At 44.1% G+C, this 20,232-nt stretch overlaps 1 protein-coding gene across 5 annotated transcripts in view; it reads right to left on the bottom strand.

Moving 5' to 3' along the window:
• The window catches only part of KIF21B (kinesin family member 21B), a 768,527-nt gene that overhangs the window by 534,250 nt on the left and 214,045 nt on the right, over nucleotides 1–20,232 (bottom strand). For all 5 annotated transcript variants that reach the window (XM_056557611.1, XM_056557612.1, XM_056557613.1 and 2 more), the window contains one exon: nucleotides 2,825–2,888. In XM_056557611.1, the coding sequence (XP_056413586.1) occupies nucleotides 2,825–2,888 (64 nt within the window). The remainder of the gene's footprint in view (nucleotides 1–2,824; nucleotides 2,889–20,232) is intronic.

Below are 20,232 nucleotides of genomic sequence, written 5' to 3'. Positions count from 1 at the left end.
CTAGAGCCAACAGGGTAAAATTCAGGATTTTGAAGGACGGTGAGGTGGACACTGTGGTCACATGTCGCCGTGTCTCAAAATCCCTTGTCCCTATGTGTCCTAGCCACATCAAAGATTCCCAACATTTACTTTCGATTATGAATCGAATTGAATGGCATACTTCTTACTCGTGGCTTACTATGGACATCGAATCCTTGTATTATTCTCTCCCTCATTCACTTTCACTTCGAGCAGTTTCGGATATAATTTACAATTTTTCCACGTACAGTGAGGACCTGTGCCAGTTTGTTCTTGAGGCTTTAAATTATATTTTAACTCACAATTTCTTTAAATTTCAGGATCAGTATTATGTTCAGAGGACGGGTGCCTCAATGGGGGCTAAATCCTCCCCTTCAGTGGCAAATATCTTTGTCCACTGGTGGGAGATGCAATATATATTTTCTGACATCAACCCTTTCTTTTCCAACATTGTTTGGTACGGAAGATATGTTGACGATGTCATCATAATTTGGTCGTCCTCAGAGCATAATGCTTCCTGTTTTGTTGACTATGTTAACATTAATCCTCGTAATTTATTTTTTACATCAACCTGGCACAGATCCGTCACTCCATTTTTGGATATTTTACTTGACAGCAGACAGGGACGTGTTCACACTTCCACATACAGAAAATCGACTGCAGGCAACACTATTCTGCGCGCAGAGTCATGCCACCCAAAACATACGGTTCTAGCCGTTCCGGTGGGAGAGCTGACTCATGCTCGCAGAAATTGTTCCACAGACGAATCTTTTCAAATTGAATCGGATAATATTTTCCATCGTTTGGGTCAGAGAGGCTACCAGCCCTGGTGTCTGAACAGAGCCAAACGGAAAGTTTTACAAAAATCTAGAGATAGTCTTCTCACACCAAAACCTAATCAAACATTTTCGAATATGTTATCGAAGCCTACCTTTACAACTACTTATAGTCTAGAATTTAACAGTATTAAATCCATTATCAATAAATATTTACCTATTTTATGTCAGGATACTATCCTTAATAAATATTTAAAAAATGGCATAAATTTTTCGAGCAGACGGGCCCCCAATCTAGGTAATCTTTTATCTCCGAGTGCTTTGCCACTTGCCTCTGTTGTCAGTTCTCGTTCATGGATTAAATTAAATGGTTTTTTTTAAATGCGGTTTACCCAGATGCGTTGTGTGTGTGCATGCTGCCAAGACTTCTACGATTTCAATTCCCGATTCGAATTCTATACCGATTAAACAATTTATTAATTGCGAATCCACTCACGTAATTTATAAAATAGATTGTAATAGCTGTAATGTCTCTTATATCGGCAGTACTAAAAGAACCTTGAAAAAACGCATCCAAGAACATCTTAGAGCCATTGGCAGCGGTTCTTACACTAACGCATCAAATGTTTCTAAACACTTTAAAAATGTCCATGATGGTAATGTAGCCCATTTTTCTTTCTCGGGTATTGAAATAGTTTGTTCGCATGACAGAGGTGGAGACCGCATCAAATCATTACGCAATAGGGAAATCTTTTGGATTTACTCTTTGCGTACATTTCAACCACATGGGTTAAATTTAAAATCAGACGTCATTCTTCATTATTAAATAGTTTTAGGTTGCCATTGATATTTCATACATATTTGTATCACTGTTAATTAAGTGTTCTTGGAACCTTTTTCCTCCCAATTTACATTTTGTGTCTCCCTAAAAATATACAGGTTTCATATATATTATTTGCATTCATTTTATAACTACGTTATATGTGCTTAACGATTTATGATTTAATACCTGTTATGTTTAGCAGAAGGGTGCCTCTACTTCTGGAACGGATATGGTTAATCCCTGTGTTACAAGCTACTCACCTGTTCCATTAGGAGGCTGGTATTTATTCCCCCACCCTTCTGCTTCCCACCATGCATCTGATGAAAGGTCACATGACCTGAAACGCGTCATGCTTGGCGCTGACTCCTGGAATTTTAAATGTTTGTCTTATTGAAGTCTCTCCGTGTCGATGGTTTTACATGGTTCCAATAAAGGTGAAGTTTCTTAATCGCTGGCATCTACCTGCTTTCTTCAGATTTGTAAATTACTTCTATTAAAAAATCTTAATCCTTCCAGTACTTTTTAGGGGCTGTATACTACAGAGGAAATGCTTTACTTTTTGGATTTCTCTGATGTCATGACCACAGTGCTCTCTGCTGACCTCTGCTGTCCATTTTAGGAACTGTCCAGAGCATGAAAAAATCCCCATGGCAAACATAAGGAAGGATTAAGATTTTTTAATAGAAGTAATTTACAAATCTGTTTAACTTTCTGGCACCAGTTGATTTAAAAAAAAAAAGTTTTCCACGGGAGTACCCCTTTAAGATGAAAGAGGGCTCAGTCCTTAAGGTGTTAGAGCTTCTTGAATACATTCCTAGCAGTGTTTGACAGGGCTTTAGAGCTGTTAGGCAGTGTTACAAACATGTTTGGGGCTTATTTTAGAGCATTTATGCATTGAACCGAGCCGAATCAAACAGACAATTTTGGCCAGTCGAACTCTTCAAAAGTTCACTCATCTCTAGTTAAAGGGGTACTTCGGTGGAAAAATGATTTTTCTCTAATCAACTGGTTCCTGAAAGTTAAACAGATTTGTAAATTACTGTTTGTTTTGTTCTGACTTGTCGCCCCTGCACGTAGTCTAGGATGGACCGTCTCTGGAGTCCTCCACAATAGATCATTCGTGTAAGAGAAAATATTTTACTGGTATGGAATCACAAAGCGATGCGAACTGAACTTTATTTCTTAAAAACTTTTTATGTATATTTACCTCAGCTCTTCTATCTCATGAATATAGTTCTGTATTAAGGTCTGGATTTCTTCATTATTGTCACCTAATATTGGAAAACATTAAAAAAGTGTACAATGAATTAATATTTATCTGTTTTACACAAAATATTAAACATACTGAAAAAAAAATACAATATACAAAAATCTTGAGTATGACTGTTGCCAGCAGTGAAACAGAATATTTTTTCTTGCTGCATATTTTTAAGTTTTTAATACAAAAACAGTATGAGAAAAATGCAGAAGTTGGCAAAATACAACATATAACAATAAAGCTAAGTGTGACCCTGGGCAAAATGAAAAATGGGGCCCATTGGTCATGTGACCAAAGATCACCATGTTACGCTCAATGAATTGGCATGAAGTTTCACTGCAAACAGCAAGTGGCTGTGATTACAACCTGATAAATGTGATAATTCCATCCCACATGGATTCCTGGTTGTGTCATTTTGGAGGTTGTAACACAACCCCAATTATTTACGTTAGATGAGATTCTGCAAAATTCAGAAAGTGCAATATCGATCTTTGACCAAGAAAGCCATGTCATGTAGCCCTAAAAAAATCAGAAAACCAAAAGGTAGGGCAGCCCACAGTAGTATACTGTAGCTAGGTAGTGTCGATCTTAACTGTAGATGTGCTGAAATACTCAAGCACAAAGACAGTGAAGAAAGAAAATGTGAAGAGTAACATTTCTTAAGGCAGACCTAGGTGGTTGGTATGTTTTAATAGAGGCAAAATAGTGGACAGATGGGAGTTCAGATAGGATTTATTAAAGAGAAACTGACAACTATTTCACCCGCACTAAACCCAATGAACTGGGTAATAGTGCAGATGAATAGCTGTAAAAAAAAAAGTGTTATTCAAATATTTTGTTAGGTATCTCCAGAGTTATGCCAATTAGTAGGTCCTTTACCATTGCGCTCCAGCACGCAATGGAGGCGGGGAGCCTCCTTTCTGGGGGATGGGGGTGTTTTGGTGCTCTGCTACTCGCTACACTAGACTGTAGCTTGGCATACTGAGCTAACTCCTAGCCTCCATTGCACGCTGTAGCGCAATGGCAACGGACCTACTAATGGACATAACTCTGGAGATACCGCAATGTAAATATGTGAGTAAAACTTCATTTACAGCTATTCACCTGTACTATAACCCAGTATATTGGGTTTAGTGCAGGTGAAATAGCTGTCTGTTTTTCTTTAAGACTAAATAAAATAAAATATATATGCAGGAGATGTGCGAAAAAGTATAATCAGTCTGATAGTAATAACATACAATACTACAATATACCACAGGGCCATTGCAGTTATAGTATAGTAAGCGAAAGATTAGTAAAATGAAGTAAAGTAATACAATAGTAAAATATATTGGTACTGCTCACCTAAAATGCTAATTCAAAGAATATAATAAAATACAGTATAGTCAGTATTTGTAAATAAAAAATCATGATAAGATAAGACATGCAAGTCTATATGTTGCAGAGCGCTGAAGGTTTGTTTTAATGTAACAATGGGAAAAAATTTCCTTGTAGGTGAGATATAACTCCTGCTAAGAAAAATGATGGTATACACTGCCAGATAGTATCGTAGTTATAGTCTCTTATGCAGTCAATATAATAGGCGCCGTGCCCCACTCTTAAAATGTATATAAATGCCTTGTGGAAAGAAGTAAAAAGTGATGCACACTGTATTAGTTGTCATGTGGAGAGAAGTAACTAGTGCTATGCACCACTTACCATTCTGGTGATAGAAGCAGATCATGGACCTGCAGTTGGAAGGAGAATGACATGTGCAGCTCACTCATCCTGTGTGTGCGTTCTTTTTTTGTTAAAGTATTTATTTATAACTTTTCCAATTTTAAATCAACAAAGAAATAGAAGAACAAACCGCCGAGCACAAAGCCCCCGAGCCCCCAGTCTCGTTTACAAAGTCAGGGGAAAAAGGTATCATCGAGCAGACAATTAGGGAGTTCACACTCGGCCAACACCAAGACAATAGACAGACATCATACATTCACACGCGCACACACCCGAAGCATCCCTCCACTTCCCATCTGACCCTCTCTGGGGGAACTACCGATTCACCTATTAGTAGCCAGGGCATACAGACCCTATGACATTTCTTGGGGCATTTATGACTGATATATAGTATCCTATACAACGGCACATATTTATTAACCAGATAAAACCACCTCGTTATAGGGGGAGGGGAAGTAGCTTTCCAGGCCATTAGCAAAACCTTCCATGCACAAAACAACAAAAACCTGAGAAGTAGGCGCCTATGGTATCCTGTAACCAGATCATTAATAACACCTAAGAGACGAACAACAGGAGAGAACACATAAGGGAAGTCCAAGTGATCCACCATGAACTGCAGCACCTCTTTCCAAAAGGGCTTCACACAAGGGCAACTCCACATTGCATGCAAAAGAGAGCCCACAGCTGCCTTACACCAGAAGCAAGAGTCAGAAGAGGAGACCCCCAATACGAAACAACTTAACCGGAGTGTAGTATAGACTGAAGATGAGCCGTACCTGAATGAGTAAGTCCCTAGCACTAACCACGGTAAGGTAATAGGTCTTAGTAACTTCCCGCCAGTGATCTTCCATCAAATCATGGATATCAGCCGCCCACTTTGTAAAAGCCAACTCAAATGGATGAGGACACACCGACTGCAGCAGTACGTATACCTGAGTCAGCGGTTTAGTGAGGTCGGCGGTTCCCAGAAGCAGCTCCACCTCAGAAAAGGCCGGAGTCACATGAAGAGAGCCAAACTGCGCCACCACCAAATGTCTCAACTGGAAGTACCAAAACTGGGCACTCCGAGGGAGATTAAAGAGGTCACACATATCCTGGAATGAGGGGAAGAAGGGAAACTCCCAAAACAGATGGATGGCGAACTTGACTCCATGCTCGCTCCAGAAATCAGCTGCCTCCAACTCCTGCAGGTGCTCAAAATGATGATTCCCCACAAAGGTGCCCTAGGGGACATTATCGGCAGCGGGAAGCGCCCAGAGACCACCGACCACACCTCAGCCACTGTTCTAATAGGGGTCAGCAGCCTGGAAGAAGAAGTATATCTATACAGGACATTAGTTAATGTTTCATATGAACCCATGAGAGCTCCTGCTAGAGCAGTGGAAATGTTAGCCAGGTCCAGGTTGATCCACCAGGCAGCATACACCAATTGAGACACTAGGAAATAATTGTACATATTAGGGGCAGCCAGACCACTCCGCTGTTTTGATGCCTGGAGCAGCACCTGACCCGATCATGGGGGTTTGTCTTGGCAATAGAAGGACTTCAGAATGCCACTCAGCTTCGTAAAAAACTTTTTAGGGGGAATCACCGGAGAAAGGTGGAAGAGATACAGAAACTTTGGTAAATAAATAATTTTAAAAACATTAATCCTGCCAGCCAGGGAGAGGGATAAGGAACACCAGGCCTGTAATTTATCAGTCACAGATACCAACACTGGTGCCAAATTCAACCGCACATAATCTGTCACACAAGGAGAAACCTCTTCTCCAAAATACCTGAACTGAGCAACAGCTTACAACCCATGGGGGAGAGACAGCACCGGGTTCATCCCTGCAGATAGAGCCATCAAGGAAGACTCCCCAATTAACCCGAGGCTAGAAAAGGAACTAAAGTCAGCTAAAAGAAAGAATAAGGCCCCCAGGGAACCCAGAACATCCGCCAAGTAAACCAACGTGTCATCCGCATTCATGGACACCTTTTCATCCAAGGAACCCCTACAGACCCCATGAATATTAATAGATGCTCGGATAGCCACAGCCAGGGGCTCTACCGCTAGGGCAAACAAAAAGAGAGACAGGGGGCATCAGTGCCTCGTTACCCAACTCAACTGAAAGGACCTCAAGATTAGTTTGCACCCGGGCTCTAGGGCTATCATACAACAACTGCACCCACCCCCGGAACCCAGGGCCCCCAAACCCCAGGACTCCCAGAACACCCAGCAGATACAGCCATTCCACTGAATCAAAGGCCTTATAGATGTCTAAGCTGACCACATACAGACCGCACCGAGGCATCCCCATCTGCTGCAGCTATATTAAGGTGTATGTCACGATGCCGGCTGGCGGGTAGTGGATCCTCTGTGCCAGAGAGGGATGGCGAGGACCGCGCTAGTGGACCGGTTCTAAGCCACTACAGGTTTTCACCAGAGCCCGCCGCAAAGCGGGATGGTCTTGCTGCGGCGGTAGTGACCAGGTCGTATCCACTAGCAACGGCTCACCTCTCTGACTGCTGAAGATAGGCGAGGTACAAGGGAGTAGGCAGAAGCAAAGTCGGACGTAGCAGAAGGTCGGGGGCAGGCGGCAAGGTTCGTAGTCAGGGGAGATAGCAGAAGTTCTGGTACACAGGCTTTAAACACACAAAACGCTTTCACTAGGCACAAGGGCAACAAGATCCGGCAAGGAAGTGCATGGGAGGAGGTTAGATATAGTCAGGGACCAGGTGGAAGCCAATTAAGCTAATTGGGCCAGGCACCAATCATTGGTGCACTGGCCCTTTAAGTCTCAGGGAGCTGGCGCGCGCGCGCCCTAGAGAGCGGAGCCGCGCGCGCCAGCACATGACAGCAGGGGACGGGAACGGGTAAGTGACCTGGGATGCGATTCGCGAGCGGGCGCGTCCCGCTGTGCGAATCGCATCCCCAACGGCCATGACAGAGCAGCGCTCCCGGTCAGCGGGACTGACCGGGGAGCTGCAGGGAGAAAGACGCCGTGAGCGCTCCGGGGAGGAGCGGGGGCCCGGAGCGCTATGCGTAACAGTACCCCCCCCTTAGGTCTCCCCTTCTCTTTGTCCGGTAACTGCCTCCCCTGGGATGAGGACACCGGGAAAGGATGGAGGGATTCCTCAACGGCAGGCAGAACAGCAGGAGTAGGAATGGGGAGAGAGGGCAGAGGGCGAGACCTGGCACGGGGCAATGTGACACCAGGACGAGGGCCAAGAGGGGACACAGAGGCTTGCCTGAAGGGACTGGGAGGGGGGGAGAGGCATTTCCTGTGGCAGGCAGAGTCCTTAATGACCTTAGGGGGACCGGATACAGGAGGAACCACAGGGTCACGGCAGGGAGTACTGGGAACCGGTTGAAGGCAGTCCTTGGAACAAGAGGGACCCCAACTCTTGATCTCCCCAGTGGACCAATCCAGGGTTGGGGAATGGTGTTGAAGCCAGGGTAGTCCAAGGAGAACTTCAGAAGTGCAATTAGGAAGGACAAAAAATACAATTTCCTCGTGATGAGGTCCGATGCACATTAGGAGGGGCTCCGTGCGGTAACGCACGGTGCAATCCAACCTGGCTCCGTTGACCGCGGAAATGTGGAGTGGCTTGACAAGACGGGTCACCGGAATGCGGAATTTATTCACTAAGGACTCCCGAATAAAATTCCCAGAAGCTCCAGAGTCCAGGCAGGCCACGGCTGAGAGGGGAGAGCTGGCTGAAGTAGAAATCCGAACAGGCACCGTGAGACGTGGAGAAGCCGACTTAGCATCAAGAGACGCCACACCCACGAGAGCTGGGTGCGAGCGTGCGTTTCCCAGACGTGGAGGACGGATTGGGCAATCCACCAAAAAATGTTCAGTACTGGCACAGTACAGACAAAGATTCTCTTCCTTACGGCGATTCCTCTCTTCCAGGGTCAGGCGAGACCGATCCACTTGCATGGCCTCCTCGGCGGGAGGCCTAGGCGCAGATTGCAGTGGAGACTGTGGGAGAGGTGTCCAGAGATCTAAGTCTTTTTCCTGGCGGAGCTCTTGATGCCTCTCAGAAAAACGCATGTCAATGCGAGTGGCTAGATGAATGAGTTCATGCAGGTTAGCAGGAGTCTCTCGTGCGGCCAGAACATCTTTAATATTGCTGGATAGGCCTTTTTTAAAGGTCGCGCAGAGAGCCTCATTATTCCAGGATAGTTCAGAAGCAAGAGTACGGAATTGTATGGCGTACTCGCCAACGGAGGAATTACCCTGGACCAGGTTCAGCAGGGCAGTCTCAGCAGAAGAGGCTCGGGCAGGTTCCTCAAAGACACTTCGAATTTCCGAGAAGAAGGAGTGTACAGAGGCAGTGACGGGGTCATTGCGGTCCCAGAGCGGTGTGGCCCATGACAGGGCTTTTCCAGACAGAAGGCTGACTACGAAAGCCACCTTAGACCTTTCAGTAGGAAACTGGTCCGACATCATCTCCAAGTGCAGGGAACATTGCGAAAGAAAGCCACGGCAAAACTTAGAGTCCCCATTAAATTTGTCCGGCAAGGACAGGCGGAGGCTAGGAGTGGCCACTCGCTGCGGAAGGGGTGCAGGAGCTGGCGGAGGAGATGGTTGTTGCTGCTGTAGCTGTGACTGTACTTGCTGTAGTTGTGACTGGAGTTGCTGTGTCATGGTGGTCAAGTACGACAGCTGGTGATCTTGTTGGGCGATCTGACGAGCTTGCTGGGCGACCAGCGTAGGGAGGTCAGCGACAACTGGCAGAGGAACTTCAGCGGGATCCATGGCCGGATCTACTGTCACGATGCCGGCTGGCGGGTAGTGGATCCTCTGTGCCAGAGAGGGATGGCGAGGACCGCGCTAGTGGACCGGTTCTAAGCCACTACAGGTTTTCACCAGAGCCCGCCGCAAAGCGGGATGGTCTTGCTGCGGCGGTAGTGACCAGGTCGTATCCACTAGCAACGGCTCACCTCTCTGACTGCTGAAGATAGGCGAGGTACAAGGGAGTAGGCAGAAGCAAAGTCGGACGTAGCAGAAGGTCGGGGGCAGGCGGCAAGGTTCGTAGTCAGGGGAGATAGCAGAAGTTCTGGTACACAGGCTTTAAACACACAAAACGCTTTCACTAGGCACAAGGGCAACAAGATCCGGCAAGGAAGTGCATGGGAGGAGGTTAGATATAGTCAGGGACCAGGTGGAAGCCAATTAAGCTAATTGGGCCAGGCACCAATCATTGGTGCACTGGCCCTTTAAGTCTCAGGGAGCTGGCGCGCGCGCGCCCTAGAGAGCGGAGCCGCGCGCGCCAGCACATGACAGCAGGGGACGGGAACGGGTAAGTGACCTGGGATGCGATTCGCGAGCGGGCGCGTCCCGCTGTGCGAATCGCATCCCCAACGGCCATGACAGAGCAGCGCTCCCGGTCAGCGGGACTGACCGGGGAGCTGCAGGGAGAAAGACGCCGTGAGCGCTCCGGGGAGGAGCAGGGGCCCGGAGCGCTATGCGTAACAGTGTAATCGCTGGACATTAATATCAGTAGCCCTTCCCGGCATAAAGCCCGTCTGGTCAGGATGAATCATAGCAGCTATAACCCTGCGTAACCGATTAGCCAACACTTTAGCCAGAAGATTGATATCTACATTGAGGAGGCAAATAGGTCTATAGGAGTCCGGTAAAGTAGGATCCTTGCCCGGCTTGGGAAGAATCACAATCAGGACTTAATTCATGGAATCAGGGAGTGTCCCAGTTTCCAAAACTGCATTAGAAAGGTTCTGCAAAATAGGAATCAGCCACTCCTCATTCACCCTGTACCAGTCCCCATTCATACCAACCCAGGGGTCTTTCCCGACTGAAAGGAGATAATAGCTAGGGAGACTTCCTCATCAGAAAAGGGGCATCTAATGCGGCCGCCTGAGCCGCAGTTAAGGGCGTAAGGGGCAAGCTCCGCAAAAATTGCATTTAACCTTCAGGAACAGTTCGTAAATGAGAGGTATAAATGTCACTATAAAAGTCCCGAAACACATTATTAATGGACACAGGGTCAGTTTCTAATTATTAATGGCCACAGGGACAGTTTCTAATATCCCATTAGCCCTACTTTCTTTAGCCAAATACGTTAGCAACCTACCATTCTTGTCCCCAAATTCAAACAATGTCGCCTCCCTATCCACCATTCTCTTCTGAACCCCCTCCTTCTGAAGGATTAAGAGAGCTCTCTGGGCATTCAACCATTTACGTTCAACATCAGGAGACGGTCCCTTCTGTGCGTGTGTTCTTGACTTCTCCTATGTATGAGCAGCAGTGGCTGCACACGCTGCTCGAGCAGTGAAGAAGTCAAGAACACATGTGGTGTCCCAGCACCAAAGGCTGTCCTGTGGGCTAAAGCTTGCCTTGGTCATGCCTATTGTCTCTATGTTGAGCCCATTGCTCCATAATCTAATGCAGTGGTTCCCAACCTTTTTCGGCTCAGCGCAACCCTCGCAAAAAAAAAAAAAAAAAAAAACACACACACACAGTGCCTCCAGCAGCCGCACACATGCACACAATGCCCCCCAGCAAGCTCACACATGCACACAATGCCCCCAGCAGCCACACACACACACACACACAGTGCCTCCAGCAGCCTCAGTCCTGGATAATGAATCTAGGGAAGGGACTTCAGTCCTGGGGTGCAGTGTGGTGACTGGGTGCTCTAATCCCAGTATAAGCACAATGAACAAAAGAAATTCACACACACTGTTTAACTGCAACAATTTCTTCCTTTTATACATGGATTCTTTCCAAAACTATAACACGATACAGGAAGGCAGAAAAAATAATAATCACCCACTGTGGATAGAGCAAAGTCCGCACGATGTGTCTTGGAGTAATAGCCGACTTCTTTATAGCTTCATGTGCAGTGTTCACTGCTGGATTCTCCGGCCATCTCCCTTCACACAAAGGACAGGTGAAACAAGTTGCTACGTTTCAGAGGCTACGCCTCCTTTCTCAAGCATAGTGCACATTTCCCATCACCAACATACATAGTATCAAACTCTCACGAGATTTTAATTCTACAAAAATACAAAAGCACAAAAATATATAAACATATTTTTAAAAACAATGTATATTAATATCTAGAAAGATACCCTACAGAAACACATTAAAATTACAATATTAATTAATCCCATGGGGTTGCAGTGTGCACAACTTTTGAATCCATCGTACCTCACTTCTAAGTAACCTCATCTTGACTTGTTCTTTATTATCACCTTCAATATTTTCCAGTATTTGCCATCTTAGTTCATTAATATTATGCCCTTTCTCGACAAAGTGCCTTGCTACACTCGTCTCATATTTTTGTTTCTGACTTTTGTCATCTGTCTCTTTTTTATATGTACGAATTGTACTTTTATGTTCGTTTATTCTTTGTTTAATTGGTTTCATTGTTTGTCCAACATATCCCATCCCACAGGGACATTTTAGAAGATACACTACTTGACTACTGTTACAGGAGTGCCATCCCCTGATTGGGATCTTAGTCCCCTTCATGGGATGGGACACCGTATCCCCTTTGATAATAGCACTACAATTTTGACAAGATAGACAAGCAAAAGTTCCTGACTGTTTAGCTTTAATGAAAGTCTGTTTGTCTGTTTTCTTCTTTTTAAGATCTGATTAATTAAATGGTTAGCAATTGATTTATTTTTCCTATATACAAATCTGGGGCTTTCTCTGAATAGACGACCACTTTTATCGTCTGCTCCTAGTAATCCCCAGTATTTGTATATAGTTTTTTTAATCATTTTTGAATGACAGTTATATGTAGAAAATAAACTAATTCTATTGTCTTTAGAATAATTTTTATTACTCTTTTTACTTCTTAGATCTTCTCTTGGTAATAAATCTACCTCCTTACATGCTTGCACCAATTCTTTCTAGTCATACCCTCTTTGTATGAACTTTTCAACAACCATTTCTTTGTTTTTTTGATACTCTTCCTCATTACTACAAATTCTTTTAGTCCAAATGAGTTGCCCTTTCGGGATCCCTTTGAATACTTGCGGTGCGTGTCCGCTGTGTCTATGTAACAAATTATTACGATCAGTCTCTTTAACATACAAAGTGGTCTCTAGCTTTCCTTCAATGTTTTTTACCACTCTTACATCTAGATAATGAATCTCTCTATCACTAGACTCACAGGAAAATTCGATCAACTCATGGCAACCATTTAAATACTCCACAAACTCGAGAAGCTGAGGCTGTGAGCCCGCCCAGAGGACGAAGACGTCGTCCACATAGTGGACCCACAGCCTCACCTTCTCACTATAGCAATGTCCCCCTACAAATCTTTTCTCAAACTGGGACATGAAAATATTAGCTAAACTGGGGGCCACAGGGGACCCCATCGAAGTCCCCTGTTTCTGAAGAAAATAGTCCTCTCCAAAACGAAAATAATTTTTGTACAAAATAATCTCCAATAATTCCACTAGCAATTTAATCTTAGCATTAGTCAGTGTACTATCTCTAATTAAATGTTCTTTTATGGCAAAAATCCCTTCTTGAGTAGGAATATTGGTGTATAAACTTTTTATATCTAGAGTACACAGCAGGAACTCATGGGAATCTTCAACCCCTGCTATGTAGTCCAGAAATTGGTTGGTGTCACGCAGACAATTTGGTAATGAAGCCACAATTTTTTGCAGATAGCTGTCAACATAAATTGCCAAAGGGCACAAAATGGAGTCGACCCCCGAGACGATAGGTCGTCCCGGGGGTCTCTCCAAATTTTTGTGCACCTTTGCCAACAAGTAAAGCACACGTGTGCGTGGAGCAGTATTTAATAATGCAATTTTCTCTACATTATCAATAATTCCATTTTCATATGATTCATCCAACAGTGTAACAATATCCTTCTGAAATTCTTTAATCGGATCCCCTTTTAATTTTTCATAGACCTGACAATCATTTAACCGGTTGTATGCTTCTTCCATATACATAGTTTTATCAAGGACAACCGTCTTTCATTAAAGCTAAACAGTCAGGAACTTTTGCTTGTATATCTTGTCAAAATTGTAGTGCTATTATCAAAGGGGATACGGTTGTCCCATCCCATGAAGGGGACTAAGATCCCAATCAGGGGATGGCACTCCTGTAACAGTAGTCAAGTAGTGTATCTTCTAAAATGTCCCTGTGGGATGGGATATGTTGGAGAAACAATGAGACCAATTAAACAAAGAATAAACAAACATAAAAGTACAATTCGTACATATAAAAAAGAGACAGATGACAAAAGTCAGAAACAAAAATATGAGACGAGTGTAGCAAGGCACTTTGTGAGAAAGGGCATAATATTAATGAACTAAGATGGCAAATACTGGAGAATATTGAAGGTGATAACAAAGAACAAGTCAAGATGAGATTACTTAGAAGTGAGGTACGATGGATTCAAAAGTTGTGCACACTGCAACCCCATGGGATTAATGAATATTGTAATTTTAATGTGTTTCTGTAGGGTATCTCTCTAGATATTAATATACATTGTTTTTAAAAATATGTGTATATATTTTTGTACTTTTGTATTTTTGTAGAATTAAAATCTCGCGAAAGTTTGATATTATGTATGTTGGTGATGGGAAACGTGAACTATGCTTGAGAAAGGAGGCGTAGCAACTGAAACGTAGCAACTTGTTTCACCTGTCCTTCGTGTGAAGGGAGATGGCCGGAGAATCCAGCAGTGAACACTGCACATGAAGCTATAAAGAAGTCGGCTATTACTCCAAGAAACATCGTGCGGACTTTGCTCTATCCACAGTGGATGATTATTATTTTTTCTGCCTTCCTGTATCGTGTTATAATTTTGGAAAGAATCCATATATAAAAGGAAGAAATTGTTGCAATTAATCAGTGTGTGTGAATTTCCTTTATTCATTGTCCTCCAGCAGCGTTACACACACACACACACACACACACACACACAAACAGTGCCTCCAGTAGCCTCACACATGCACACAGTGCCTTCAGAAGCCTCACACATGCACACAGTGCCTCCAGCAGCCTCACACACAATACCTCCAGCATCCCCCCAAATGCCTCAAACCTCTCCCTCAGACTCAAGTATATGCAAAAAAAGAAACAGAGAAGAGAGCACACTAATGTGCCATGATTCTGTATGTATAAGAGATACACAGGTGAACAAAGACTGATGCGCTCACCTGGGGGTGTTGTGTTACAGACACAACACCGTTGAAGGCTTATTCCCCAGATCCCTGGGAGGTAGTGGTGGAAGAGCTGCTGGGCACCCGTTCGTCTCGGGAACTGGTCCTGGACGTCTGGTATAGGGAAAAGAGCAGTGGAATCCTGGTTCCACGAAGAAGCGGTGCTTGGTAGCGCTCGTTTCCAGCGAGAGGCGAAAGATTGTAGTCTACGAACTCGGGTATGGCATAAAGAAAAAAGTCTTTATTCGCACATGTAGTAACACAAGGGATAACGCGTTTCGAGGGGCGGAGACCCCCTCTTCGTCAGATCCAATCAACTTGGATCAATTCTCCTCACATAATGAATACAAAATTTTAAACAATAAAATATCCACTCGCATATCAAAAACTCAACAAGAATTAATAATCAAAAAAGCCAGCAAACTAAAAAGAGATCGTATGGACAAAACTAGGAATATCTATAGAACATGGACAAGAAACAAAAATATCCGCAAACAATCCTTGGAGAAGGAGGATTCAACACCTCCATCTCCCAATCCAACTTCGAAATTCGGATCTGGAACCACACCAAGGAACAACGGTTTAAGAGCTCCCAGGAAAATGAATAAACCATATCACAACTTTAATTCCAATAAGACCTGGGGACCTCAGAAACATCCTCAACCTTACAATACCAACAGAGGACAAATATGGCGGAATTCCACCTATACGACGAAACAGAAAGAACGAAGAGAGGATAATTCTCACCACTCTCAACCCTATCCGACCATCCCTCAAAGGAAGAAGAGCAATATCATTGATAAGAATAATGTTATCCATCCCAAGACACCCATTGCAGTCCGCTCACAGAAGGGAAGAAGCACAAATACTTCACTCCAGAAGAAATCAAGTACCATCATACAAAAACCTACTAATGTTGTTACATTGGAAAAAAATCTATCACTCCCAATCGATATGGACGACATAGTACCCATCTCGGATACACCCAAACAAGATCCCCACCGAGTGGCGGAACATATGAATAATATCAGACAGTCAATTTCAAGTCTAAAAGAAAAACTTAAGGAGGACCCCATCTTCAACATAGAAGATATCACACCAATCCTCCAACTTTCTCCTTCACCTTTGAAAGACAACTCACTGAATTTGTCGATAATGACAGTTCACGAGACCAGCCCAGCACCCTTTCCAATAGTATTAAAACCAGTAATGGTGGATAACTCTAAAGCTGGACAAGAAGCCCTGGTACCTTTTTTGAAAACAATCAGAGAATCACTACATACGTTTACAATAACAGCAGAGATTCATCAACCCACTTCTAATGACATCGATACCCCCTTGTTATCTGATCTAATTAATCTCTCAGACGACACGGCTAAGACCACAGGGGGAAGGAATCAGGGTCAGAACCAATCACCCCCTCATCCCGAGGTAGAAAATCCCAGCCACATCAAGGGACCTCAGAACCATTTTTTAGAGGAAGGCAACAACAAAACGAGAACAATAATGGATTATTTTACCCCAGGGAAAGCCACAAAACGAAAACTAGACGTGGCACAAGAGGGGGTAAACACAAACAACAACGAAAAACTAAAACGGAATTCCTAAAGGATCCCAAAACTTCCACTGCCACAAAAGATCAAACTATCAAAATTTTCAACCTATCTGATCACACCCTTAATGAGGGTGAATTATCCTTGTTACAAAAGGGCCTCTCGTTTTGCCCTAAATATCACCCCAAAAAATTCGACTTGTTTCTTGACTTGCATAGGTTCACTAGGAAACTCACCCTACAGCGTCATTTCATACTACCCAATAACACCCAAAAAATCGCTGAATCAGATACAACTGAAATTTTGGGGATCCATCCGACAGTCAGAAGCAAGTCAAAATTTTACCCGACAAACAGTCAGGGACATCTATTAAGGGCATTCCACGATTCCGTAGCAGAGGAATTCAAATCCCTCCCGGATAAATTTCCCTCCTATTCCAAAGAGGGACACCTCTCAAAAAATGAACAAACATCATTGAAAACTCTACAGGACAATACGGACATTGTGGTCCGCCCTGCGGACAAAGGTGGCGGAGTTGTTATTCAGAACTACAATGACTATAACATTGAAGCCTGGAAAATACTAGGAGACACCTCCTACTACCAACGAGTAGCGAACGACCCCTTACCAAAACTAAAAATCCAAATATCCACCCTCCTAGAGGAGGGCTTACAACATAAAATACTCACGAAAAAAGAAAAACTCTTTCTATGGATACCCAACCCAAAAATGGCATTTTATTACCATCTGCCCAAAATCCACAAAGATCAGACACACCCACCCGGAAGACCCGTCATATCGGGCATAGACAGCATAACCAGCAACATCTCACAGTATCTTGATCTGATACTCCAACCCTATGTTCAAAAATTACCGAGCTATTTAAAAAACTCGGACGAACTAATTACCACCCTCAAAGATGTCACATGGGAGGAAGGCATGCTGCTGGTTACTATGGACGTATCAGCACTATACTCCAATATAAAACATGATCTGGGCCTAGCATGTACGGCTTTTTACTTGATCCCATTGATCCCATTATGCCACCGGAACAGACTTCATTTCTTATGAAGTGTCTAGAAACCATTTTAAAGAATACTTTTTTTACATACGACGGGGCGACCTTCCACCAAATAAAAGGAACGGCCATGGGGACTAGAGTCGCCCCGTCATATGCCAATCTTTTTATGGGCCAATTTGAAGACAGGTTCCTCAGAAAGAACCCCTTATTCCAGAACAATACAGTCATCTATAAAAGATATATAGATGATTTGTTCCTACTATGGAGAGGCTCCCCAGAAGAACTTGAAACATTAATCAAAGAAATTAATGAAAACAACTGGGGCATTACTTTGACCCCGAATATCTCAAGCATGTCTATTGAATTTCTAGACCTCCAAATCTCACATATTAATAACAAAATCATCACTTCTACTCATTTCAAGCCAGTAGATTCGAACAGTTATGTTCCATTTCTAAGCGGCCATTACAATAAATGGAAACTAAATATTCCATATGGCCAATTCCGACGAATCAGGAAAAATTGCACGGAGACAAGAACTTTCATCACGCAATCCAAAACCCTAAAAAAACGTTTTAAAGTGAAAGGATATCCTAAATCCTTGGTAGAGAATGCATATCACAAAACTCTGCTACTCACACAGGATGACTGTTTAGCTTCATCACAGACACCTAAAGAAACGAAGGTGGAAACTAAGGATGAACAAATAAATGAAACCACCAATAGACAGACTGGTCTAGCAAAGATCTCAAATACTAAAAAATATGCCGGCAACTTTATTACCACCTATTCAACCGGCCATTCGAAAATTAGGAACATCCTAAAAAAACATTGGGGCCTTTTGAGATGCGATCCGTACCTCAAAGATATTTTACCCATACAACCTTCAATGACCTTTAGAAGGGCCCCCTCCTTAAAAAACATGTTGGCTCCAAGCCGCCTCAAAAAACAAAAGAAAAAAGCAACAACAACTATGGAAACGAGCCAAAAGAAAGGGGCATTCAGATGCAACACCAAAAGATGCCTGTGCTGCAAAACAATAACCAACCCCAATATCTCCTTTTCAAGTCATCACACAGGAGAAAAATTCAACATACAATTCCATCTTACTTGTCAGTCCCAATATGTGATCTACCTAATCAACTGTTGCTGCGGTTTACAATATGTTGGTCGCACGTCACAGAAACTGCATCTAAGGACCAACCAACATAGAAGTAACATCAAGAAAGGCTATATGAAACACAGTCTGTCACGGCACATCACTTTACAACACAAAGATGTTGAAAATTCATTCTCCATTATTCCAATTGATTACATTCCCAACCATATCACCAACCGTTCAGAAGCCCTAGCAAAGAGGGAAATGTTTTGGATATATAGGCTGGAATCACTCCAACCGTATGGTCTTAATGAGGCAGTAGAACTTATACATTGAATCAATGGGACTATGTCCAGTAAAACCTATTATCCAGGTGCGTGAATCATCACAAATAATGAATACCTCTGACAGTAAGACAGAGTAAACCTCACTTACCACTCCGTGCAGCTGAGCGACTGTCTTTAGAGCATGCGATTCCTCCCATTCTCCGTGCCTCCTAACCTAGAGAATGTCAGGTGCAGTGTGTCCCATGGAACTCCGCCGACGCGGTGATCCGACATCTACCCGGATCAACTCTCGGCCGGGAGAACGGGTCTCCCATTTCCTGTGTGGCCAGTTCCTCCTCTGCTGTGCGTCTTTTCATCTCACCAGGAATCACGGCACCGGACCACTGAGCTTCATTTCAACTATTGGCGGCCCAAACGAGGGAGCCACCCGAACCCTCAACCTAGGATCTATGAGTGAGCATACTATCATTATAGCTTCCTCTGATCTTTCCCCTTCCTCTTTTCCCAGCGGGAATTCTTTTAATCTTTTTAAGGTTTATATATATCATTGATTATTGATATGTACATTTAAATAAGATGTATATAGTGTAACGCAATTTGATTCGCCAGTGAGTACTTTCTCGCGGGCTTTTTTCTGTATAAGTGGGACGGGAACCTATCCCAACATATGATTGGATCTGACGAAGAGGGGGTTATCCCTTGTGTTACTACATGTGCGAACAAAGACTTTTTTCTTTATGCCATACCCGAGTTCGTAGACTACAATCTTTCGCCTCTCGCTGGAAACGAGCGCTACCAAGCACCACTTCTTCGTGGAACCAGGATTCCACTGCTCTTTTCCCTAAACCTCTCCCTCACCCACACACACAATATTTCCCTCTCCCACACACAAATACCTCCAACTTCTGAAATGCCTCCAGCCTCTCACCCACCCCCATGGCCTCCAGCCTCTCACCCACCCCTATTGCATCCAGACTCCCAGCCACCCACCACTATTGCCTTCATACTCCCCTATTGCCTCCAGACTCCCAGCCACCCACCCACTAACACCTTTTGCCTTCAGCCTCCCACCCAATTGCCTCCAGCCACCCACCCACGTTGCTTCCTGCCTCCCAGCACCATTGCCTTCATTCCCCCCGCCATTGCTTCCATTCACCCTGCCACTGCTTCTATTCACCACCAGCCACCCACTGCTTCCATTCACCCCACAGCCACCCATCCACGGCTGCCACTGATTTCATTCACCGGCAGCCACCCAACCACCCACCCCTGCTTCCATTCACCCACACTGCTTCCATTCACCACCACTGCTTCCATTCAAATCTCCCCTGCTTCTTTTCAAACCTCCGCTGCCCCTGCTTCCATTCAAACCCCCGCTTCTGCCCTTGCTTACATTCAAACCCTTCCCCCTTCCCTTGTGCCCATTTTCATTAAAAATCCTGCTTCCATTCACCCCCCTTGCCCCGGTTTCCATTCACCCCACCACTCCTGCCCCTGCTTACATTGACCCCATCGCTCCTGC

Source organism: Hyla sarda, chromosome 2 (genome assembly GCF_029499605.1).
Source record: "Hyla sarda isolate aHylSar1 chromosome 2, aHylSar1.hap1, whole genome shotgun sequence".
In the NCBI taxonomy this organism is placed as follows: domain Eukaryota; kingdom Metazoa; phylum Chordata; class Amphibia; order Anura; family Hylidae; genus Hyla; species Hyla sarda.
Note: the sequence above shows the minus strand (reverse complement) of the source record. Positions and strands in the feature narration are given on the sequence as shown.